Raw genomic sequence first — 10,829 nt, 5'->3', positions numbered from 1 at the left:
TACATGTGTGTGTTTGTATGCTTTGCAACGAAAGCTGTCAATTTAGAACCTGTTAGTGATATTAGTGCTCAGGCATGTATTGCAGCTCGGAAACGATTCATCGGACGACGAGGAAGGCCAGCTGAAATAGTCAGTGATTGTGCAACGAAATTTATCGGTACAAAGAATTACTTAAAAACGTGTACGATAGAGGGACTTGATACTCACTTCACCAACGAAGGTGTTAAATGTACAATGAATAATCCATCAGCCCCTTATTTTGGAGGCCTGTGGGAGGCTGCCATTAAATTGATGAAGTTCCACATGAGACGAGCTAGAAGATCGCAGATCCTCTCACAAGAAGAATTTTTAAAGTGTCTAGCGGAGATTGAAGCTATACGTAACTCTCGTCCTTTAGTGGCTGCTTCTGAGGATCCAAATGATTTTTCTGTCATTACACCGGGTCACTTTATTATCGGGTCCGACATAAAAGGTGTTCCTGAGCCTGATGTTACAAATGAGAAAATTCCCATACGTGAACGTTGGAAATTAGTCACATAGATTTACCAATCGTTTTGGAAATCGTGGTCAAAAGACTACATGACTCAGTTGCAAGTGCGCAACAAGTGGAAACGTCCCAGTGCCGATTTACGTGTGAATGACTTGGTGCTAATCAAAGACGAGAACTTGCCGCCACTTAAGTGGGAGATGGCAAAAGTAATTTGCACTTACAAGGGACCTGACCAAAGAGTAAGTTTAAATTTCTAGTTCAAATGATGACGGGGTCATGGGACCCAGTGTGTTACGCCATCCATTGCTCACCAAAAGAGCGCGCTCCTGCTATTCATAAAAAGCTAAACATAATTTATTTCTACTTTTAAATGAATGAAGTTTTCTGTGACTGTGTTTCAGAGATGTGGCCACATGCGATTATTTTTATTGTAATTGTGTTCTAAAGATTTTTTAGTGTGTTGTGTTTCCAGTTTGCACGTTGGAGCAAACGTAAAACATTTATGACATTTTATTGTGTAGAGTTTTGATTTCCAGCCCATTCCACAAAGAGGTGAAAATAACACTGGTATCACTAAAATTTATTGGTATTCTTGTTGTCTACTGATTATTTTAAATTATTTACTTATTTACTTTTATTTATTCGATACTGTTGAAAATAAGGTTATTTCAGTTTTGAAACCGAAAGAAAGCTTTAAATTTAAAAACATACAGTGAACCCTCTCGTCTCCACCTCCTCTCTGAAACGACCAGTATTTCTAAGAATGAAAATATGATCTCTTTAAGACCACCAGAGTAACCTGGAACCGCAGGTGGTCGTTTTAGAGAGAGTTTTTATTAAATATGCTTATTTAAACAATAATAGTAATCATATACACCACACACAACGAGGTCTCTCTAAGGCAACCAGCCGCAAAATAAAAATGCATTTTTGTAGGTGGTCGCCTTAGAGAGGGGTGATGTTCAATACCACTATATACTCATTCAGAAATACGTTTCTCTTTTAGATATGGCCGTTTTAGAGGTTGCCTCTACAAAATAAATCTCTCTTAGTCGATCAGAAATACTTCAGAAATACTGGTCCCTTTCAGAGGTGGTCATCTTAGGGAAGTGTTTTTTGCCACGAGTTGATTCTCTGAATACACACACATACGCACTTACATTTCTGATATTACAAATAAATACCGGTATCAACCATCATCTCTTTAACGCGACCACGTTCATTGACAATCGCAAAACTGTTTTTCTCCGTGTTAAAGATGACGTGAGGAAAAAAAATCCCCCCTCCTCCGCTCTCAGAAGAAGTTTTCCCTCCCTACCTAGCTCTCAGAAGTTTCCCAAACAAGCAATATGGCGCCGTTCTTATTAATATGTTGCTATGCGATGTCTGTTTTATGGTCTTGGTGGCTAGTAGGTGTAGTATTTCAATAAATAATTTACTATATTACAAATTTTGCTATGTTTTATTGTTTAGATATGTATAATGAATAATAAAATACCAGCACTGATTGTGAATATGAAAGCAAATACCACTAAATACATGCACGTGTAATCGTGTCTAATGTTTGTGCGAAATTTGCTGATAGTTGACGAGTTCTGAAATGGAGTTTCTGCGCGTCAAATTGATTTTCCATCTTTAATTTTATTCTAAAAAGCAATGTGCTTAAAGACTGAAAGTTAATAATTTCAGACTTTATAATTTGGCTCATTGTGTTTACATCAGATACACAAATATAGTTTTTGCATTCTACTGAAACTGTATTTTTGAAAATTTATTTTTTTTCATTACAGTTTAGATATACTTTCTAAAGCTTGTTCCTGTGAATGCTTTATCATTTGAATATTATCTACTAATAAATTTGAGCATATCTTACTAAAATGATCTTGCATGATTCAATTTTCAAATTTTCGACTAATGTGATGTGGCTGAGCAGAAAGGATGTTATTTTATGTCTTAAAAATGTACTAATTATACAAAAAAGGCAAGTTTTATTAATGAAGTAAACACTGATATATTTAATGTATGTATTACTGATACGCAGTCGCATGGACCTCCGACATAAAGTTCTACACCAATCAGAGTTATATGTCCATGCGATGGAAAAGAATCTACAATCCACCGCCAGCGGCATTCACTGAATCAATGATAGTAATATTACAATGCTAAATTGACAGCGTCATCTATACAATAATTGTTACATAATAATCCGTATGAAAATACATATACGATCAATTAATAATTACATTGTCATGGATAGGATCTATGTTGTGGAGAGTGGAACTTATATATCAACCAGTTTTTAAACCTATGTCTCCTTCAATACATTATAACTTCATATTCTTATCAGTTACACACCTAATGATGTGTGTCCGTATTATTTTTGCAGTTATCCACAGAGTAAGCAAGTCACATCAGTTCAGGCAATTGATAGTTCCATAGCCCAAAGTATATGATGTTGTGTAGGCTATTCTATGTTCAGTTTTGTTAAATTCATCGTTCAAGTAAATACTACTTGTCCCCTTTGATACATCATAACTTCGTGTCCTTAACAGTTAGCACACCTCATTATGTGCGTCCATAGCAATTTGCACACTGTGTCGCAATTATCCACAAGACAAACATGAAATTGCAATTGGGAATTTCATTGTAATATGTACACAATTTTACTATTATTCACAGAAGCAAATGTTTTGTAAATAATGACTTGGCTCCCAGATGATAAAAAAAAGGAAACTAATTCTTAAATTTTTCAATACAATTCTAAATTGTGCAAAACTACATATTTGTTAAACAGTTCCAGTCAATACAAATTGACCGGTATTCCAACAATAAAAAGCTAATTTTTTATTACAGTTAAAATATTTACCAATCAAACATACTACAAATGTACATGTTTAAAAAAAACTGCAACTAATTTTTTCATGGCAGTTAAAATAATAAATTTCTATTATACAATTATAAATAGCACAAATAAACAATTTCAATCTATACAAATTGGCAGGTATTCCTACAACATAAGAACACGTATTCAAATATAGCTAATCATTCTTGTAAAATGGCTATAATAGTGCCCAATTTCTTCAAATAATTAAAATCATCTACAGAGAAACAGTAACCAATTCCCAATTGTAACAAACATGAAATATCCAAAACTATTCAGTTCATATTATATACCAATCAATTATACCATATAAATGCTCATGTTTCAAATGCTGCAACTAATTTTCATTGCAGTTAGTATAGTTATCAATACATCATACTATATAAATGCACATGTTTCAAATACTGCAACCAATTTTTCATTACAGTTAGTATATTCCAATTTACCAGCTAATAAAATAAATCCGCTCTAAGTTGAATTGGCTGTAATAGTTCACAATGCTTAAAATGGATGTGTTGCTGCTTTTTCGATTAGCGTTGACAAAATGCTTGATGTCACATTTTTGCATCATTTGCAACAAAATAAACAGAATGACATGCAATCTTCAGCACGACATATGTAAAGCGTAACATAATTTTTCTGCAAATTATAAAGAAGTAGCTTCGGGTATGGAAACAGTTGGTGCTTATCCGCTGTTTGAATGATCTATTACATTACTAAAGCTGAAGTACACGGAGTAATATGAGGATGAAGATTCTAAGGGGTTTTTAATTGTGAAAGATATATATGGTAAAGATTCGGCCAAGAAACTGGAATGCATTGGACATGTACAGAAAAGGATTGGTAGTAGACTACGAAAAGTAAAAAACTCCGCTCCTGAATTGAAAGGAAAAGGTAAACTGACTGATTCTTTTATTGATAAACTGCAGATTTAGGGATTGCAATTAGAAGTCATGTTGGAATCTTAATTGAGATTCAACAGGCTGTACTAGCTGTTTGATCCATAATAGCTCTTCTTTGAAGCCAATGCTCTCCTCAATCAATGAGTTGGTGCAACTATCAATGTGCGATTGCAGAAATCAGGAAAAAAATCAGGCAAAAACCTCTGATATATCAACATATATTTTGAATTTAATTAAACCTACATATATGGAGTCGACTACATAAACAAGAGTTATCAAAAAAGTGCATAAATGGCAAAACTCAAAATATCAAGGAACGTTTTAATGGCATTTTATTGCAAATTGTTCCGAAAGAAACATTCATAAACTAGCGAACATTCATCTTTGAAGCAAATGTAAGTGTTGTGTTGTTTAATGATGGATTTATAGTTTTTTTTATGTATTTTCAAGGTTAGGTATGTGTCCTGAATTTTACACTGAGCAGGGAATTCGAAAACTTGATAAAGTGCAAAATCATGACTCTTAGCGGCATTCCACAAGTTTTACAAAAACACACACACGCACAAAAAAAAAAAAAAAAAAAAAAAAAACTCTTTTTTGAAAGAAAAAGGGCAATGTGTCTGAAGAAAAAAACATGGTGTCAGTTACAAATCAGGAGAATTTTAATTATCAGGGATGCTTCTTTCACTAAAAAATTGTTTTATGAAAACCTTAAACTTGTTTTCTGAAAAATGTTTTTTTCTGTAAATATTGCCAATGGTAACAGCCATAACTCAAAATTTTATCGATAAAATTAAATGATATTTTCTATATATGTTTTATCTAATCTGATTCATGCTCTGAAGCAGAAGATTTTAGAAATATTAATTAGAAGTTGAATTGTTGCTTTTTATTTTTAGATTTTGGATGCAATAATAGAAAAATATACAGTAAATACTATACATTTTGACATATCTCAAGAATATATGAATATTTCTTAATTATTTTGCTTCATTGCATACAAAACAAGTGTAAACATAATTACAAATTATAAAAACTGCATATTTATATATACATTGTTCACCATGGTTGTTGCCGTAAAGGCAAAATTTAAGCAAAAATGACCCTTTTTTTCATTATTTTTCAAAATTAAAATTACTTAGCATTACGTTTTAAACTGTTTTCAGTCATTAATATGCTTATCTTCAAATTAATATGTTTATAGTTAAAATAAAAACCATTTTTAAAAAAATGGTACCCGAACGAGGTCGGATACCTTCTTATGTATCAGAGAAATGCGATAAATTAGTCGTATTGCATGCATCACTAACGGTATTAATTACAACGTTCATTCGCTTATATATAAACAAATAATTGCCCCCTTGCTTATGTATGGCTCTAGAGTCTGGGGTATGTCGCTTAAGAAGAAGATAAATTATAACTATCTACTACACATTTAAAGGTGGATACTTCTGCGGGTCTTACGTTGATATCGTACCATTAGCTATGAACTTATTTACGCAACTTCTGGCTTTTCTCCAATCGACACTGCCATTCTTCATTATATTGCCTATAGGGAAAATATTTCTGCTTCTGCTGACTCTCGATATGATTGTGTTTTACTTCCATCTGATCTACAATTTCTGGCTTTTCTCCAATCGACATTGCCATTCTTCATTATATTGCGTATAGGGAAAATATTTCTGCTTCTGCTGACTCTCGATATGATTGTGTTTTACTTCCATCTGATCTAATCCTTCAGAAAGAATTGCTGTTAATATTATTCAATTTAGCGATAAAATTATAGATGATTCGTCCGTAACTTGTTATACTGATGGCACAGTTGGTCTCGCATTTGTTGTCTTCATACGTTTATAAAACTGCAAAACGCGGCAGTTATGTAGCCGTCTGTGTTCAGTTAGTGGGTCTTTGGCAAGTTTGTTATGACTAAAGTAAAAGTCTAACTTAACTAAAGTTAAGCTTAAGTCAAACTAATGAGAGATAGCAAAGAACAACTAACGTCGGCAGTACAATATTTTCTATGAAAGTTTAGTCTATACAATTCGTTACACAAAGTGTAATTAGTTCCTTAAAGTTATTTTCAATAACAAATTTTAATGTTAGAAAATATGTGCACTAATGTGAAAGCTCATGTCTTTTTGAGAATAAATTAATACTATTAGTTTTTCTTTTTCTTTTTTTAGCTGGATTTTTTTTAACACAAAGTTCTTTTAATATTCGCTGATGTATTCCGAAATTAAAAGTTAAAAAATCATAAGTTTTAAAAATAAATTTCTGAATTTTTGATCGAATAGCTAATTTGGCACCCTTTCTATTTGTTCAGCTGAGGCAAGTGTCTCACCTGCCTTACCCTCGTCCTGGCTCTGCCAAAACAAAATTATACCCCTTTTGAGCTAACGCTCCTTTGGGCTGAAAACGAATAACCTTAACTGAAAGGTTTATTAAGTGGTCAAAAGATCAAAACCACTACCAACTGAACTTATACAAAGTTGAGAATGTGTTTTGAAAAGCTGATATGAGTAATTCTAATTCGGATAGAGTAATTCTTCTTAAAAGTTTAAAATTAACCAAATGTATAATTATAAAATATTTTTCCGCAATATGAGCTATCAGTTATATTTTAAAATTTCTTGAAAAAAATTAATTTTAAATCGTTATTCTAGATATAAATTATTAAAATAGATATTAGTTATTATCTGACTAGATAAGTTTAAAGATAATACAATCACAATTAGTAGAAATTATCACACATATCAGCAGATGGTTAAATTCAGATTAGACTCAAGGTGCTTAATAAATTAAAAATATGTTATAAAATGAAGCCATTTCGATAAGCACAATATACTGTAATTTTGTATTACTTTTAACACTAATTAGACGTACTTAAATCTCGTTTCTGTACTAATTGAAAAACTTCCAAAACCTTTGAGATCTATCAGAAAATTTGCTCTCAGCAGGATCACAGCTCACATCGTGGGAAACTGATCTAAGTTTTTATTTTTATGCATAATAACTAGAAATAGGTTATACTATTCTGAACAACTTGGCAAGCGGAAATAAGAAGAGTTTATTAACCCGCAACGTTCTAATGGAAACATATGTCTTTATTAACAAAAATTAAAATGAAGCTCTACATTGAAGAAATACATTCCCTTTTTTAAGCGGTCATTAATTAAACCGGAAGAAGAAGCCTTTAGCACATGGATGCCTGAGATATAAGTAGCTCGTTTCGATTCCCATAAACTCAGTTGTGATTTGCAAGTAAGTGTATATTGCTTCTGCAGCACGCTTAAAATATGCATCATAATATTTAGTGCCTTTCACAATGCCACGGATTTGGTTAAATTATAAATTTCAAAAGAAATTAACTGAAGTTGCCAAATTGAATAATCTCTTTGAAAATGTTCGAGAAACAGATTTTTCTGTTTATAACGGAATTATCTATTCATCGTTATCTAGTATCTTCTTCTCCATATCAGCTGTAATTGTTCAAATTATTACAGATATTCAGCCTGGACAATTAGCAATTCACAGATTCATGGGTATCTTGGTATTTGCTTTACCTGCAGTCATTTATAAAAGGAAACCATTGTTTAGGAACAAGAAGGAAATTCACCTATTATTTCTAAGAGGCATTATAGGTTCTTTGAATCTATATTTGAATTTCTTAGCGTTTAGGTACCTTCCGATAGGAGAAGCATCTGTTATTATCTTCAGCCTTCCTGTGTTTGTGTCCATCACAGGAAAGATATTTCTTCAGGAGCAATGTGGTGCATTACAAACTGTGGCAATAACGCTTACCATCGCGGGTTTGGTTTTGATCTCAAAATTCCCCACCATGTTTAACAACACCGAAGAAATTCTCTCTCTTGAACGACTTGTGGGCGTAATTTCAGCAGCAGCATCCATAATTTCAGGATCTATCATCTTTATTTTACTTCGAAAACTGAAGGACGTCCATGAAACTGTGGTGCTCTTCAACTTCGGCTGGATAGGTGTTCTGGAAACAAGCATACTCACTGCAGGTTTGGAAAAGTTTGTTATACCAGCTTGTGGTGCTCAAATAATGCTTATTATTATACTAGGTATTCTAAGCTTCTTTGGACAGCTACTGGTTACATCTGCCACTCGTTGTGAGCAAGCAGGAGTCGTGTCTACAGTACGATCAGCGACAGATATTGGTTTAGCATTTTGCTGGCAAGCGTTTTTCTTCAAAAAGTATCCAGACATTTCTAGCATTTTTGGAGCAATTTTAGTAAGTTTTTCTGTGATATTAGTTGGTATGCAAAAATTGATTACTACTTCAACGGAAGATTAAAATTTGTATTTTGCGTTCTGATTCTCTTATTCATTAATTACATATCGCTATGGACATAATCGTGAGATGCTGTTTAAGAGTAAATGCTTATTTCATTTTTAAAATAATATATATATATATATATATATATTATGAGATTATATTAAGATATTTTATATTATTTTTCAGTTTCCGAAAAAATTTTAACTCTTAAATTAATTAGCTAGGATAAGGGCAAATTTTGTAATACCTCTGTATTAATATTTAAAACTTAATACAATTATTAAGTGCCTAAAATTGCTTTGTAAGTATTTGGCAAATTTTATTTTAAATAGTCATATATTGATAGATATGTGTATTTTTTTCTTTTTCACACACTCTAAAATGGCTATAATTATTTTAGCAGTGCCTATAAAGATAAGTTTTTATAAACTTTGTATTTATATTGTATGATACTTCAAACTTTATTGCTATTTAATATATGATGATTTCATATATTATGTAGCCATCTGTTGTTGTGTTATTGTTGCTGATGCACACCAGTCTGACGTAATCAGACCAAGCCCACGAAATTCCTCGTGGCAAGAAGCGCAAGATTACGCCTGCCCTTGGCAACAGCCTTGAGCACCTAACAGGTGATAGTGCGATTTGGCTCAATTCCTCCCCCAATTTTGATGGAGAAGTCCAAATAGACGGGTTCGAGGGTCTCCAATGCCTCTTCCCTTCCACCAAACCACACGAGAGAACTTTTTGCTCGTCGCATATTTAGAGTGGCGCCATGTCGCACCGACACTATACATTTACAAACAACCATGCGGAAGTTTCGATTTCACTGTCGAGAACTTTCAGTTCGTTACTTCTTTCTATTAAGAGCTTGTAATCGTTTCTGAAATCTTGCTCATCAAGTTCCTCTCCTGACTTTAATTTAGCATCATTTTGATTAATTAACTGGGTTGTTAATTTTCGAACTATTCTTTTAGCTTTTGCTAGTTCTAACGCTGCCATTTTCTTAATACTGATGATGATGTCGTGTCTATGACAAAGTGCAATTATATAGCTTCGAAGCTGTCAAAGACAGCTTTAGCAACCTCGGCAGATCTATCAGTATAAAGTAGGTCCACTGGGTCTTCAGTGCCGATGTTAAACAGTCTGGCCTGGATTGCTGGGCAGCTGAAGATGTGATGGCGAGACAGTGGGATGTCACCTGGGCAACGAGGACAAATGTTGGTGTAACTACGCTGTCCGTCTGCAGAAATCCTCATCCCTTTTAAGTGGTCGATATGGCCCTGTCACAGTTCAATTCCGGAATGGAGTTTCCTTTAACTTGACCGATTAGTCTTTGGCTGACAACTGCATCAGCATCAACGAGCATTTCCTTAATACTGTACAATAGAAATACATCCAAGGTTCAAAAATAAATACAAAATGAGAGCCTACCTTTTATTTCCTCGGGGGCATGATTCAGTAATCCAAACGTTATAATCCAACAGTCCCGGCTATTCCACGCAGATACATCATGTGACATTGTTACTAATCCAAAACTTGTAACTATCTTGGTGGTTCAGTTTGTATGTAATAGGCGATGAAAGGCTTAGTTTAAAACATAACAACAAATAAATTTAGTTGCATAATTACTGAAATAAAGTGTAGTATTAATTGTGCTTGTGCCTTTAATTATTAGGGCCGGCGAGTCGCTTACAAACATTCTTACTCTTAGTTAAGCACATCTCATTATTACAAATTCCAAACTTACACTGAAGAAACAGGCGGAGTACAGCGCCATCTATAGACGTTTCTTAACAGCTCGATAAATGTCTGTATGTGGACGATTTTGTAGAAGCACCCTAAGGGAAGGGATGTCTTCGTGGAAGACCTTGTTAGAGAGTCCGGTTCATATTCGCGTTGCATATGGGGAAAATAATGAAACCCAACCATAGAGTCAGTCCTTTCACCGGGGATAAAACACAGATCAAAGTCTCAGCATTCAGCGGTCTTAACCAATGGTGGGGCTGCCAAAATTGAGTGAATTTAAGAAAGCAGTTAGAGAAAAATTAAAAATAGTACCTCTAAAAATTTTACGAAAAATTCTTCTATCTTGGAAGGCAATGTAGATATATACTCCAGAAAAAATTCTATTAGATCTAGCATTCATACTTTGAATATTAATCAAAAAATCTCAAAATTGTTCTAAAAATGTGCAATTTCCCTCTGCAATAAAGTATGTTTCTTTATGTATAATTCCAGCAAAATATATTCCCA

The 10,829-nt window shown here is 33.4% G+C and overlaps 1 protein-coding gene across 1 annotated transcript; it reads left to right on the top strand.

Annotated features, from left to right (window-relative positions):
* Positions 1–7,598: 7,598 nt before the first annotated feature.
* On the top strand, positions 7,599–8,591 carry LOC146997933 (solute carrier family 35 member G1-like). Its single transcript, XM_085812409.1, has one exon. The coding sequence runs from the start codon at positions 7,599–7,601 to the stop codon at positions 8,589–8,591; it is 993 nt and encodes a 330-aa protein (XP_085668535.1).
* Positions 8,592–10,829: the final 2,238 nt, after the last annotated feature.

This window comes from Stegodyphus dumicola, chromosome 3, assembly GCF_044657685.1.
Source record: "Stegodyphus dumicola isolate Sdum_Otavi_A_Nest chromosome 3, ASM4465768v1".
In the NCBI taxonomy this organism is placed as follows: domain Eukaryota; kingdom Metazoa; phylum Arthropoda; class Arachnida; order Araneae; family Eresidae; genus Stegodyphus; species Stegodyphus dumicola.
The sequence above is the reverse complement of the archived record's forward strand: the minus strand, read 5'-3'. Positions and strand labels throughout refer to the sequence as shown.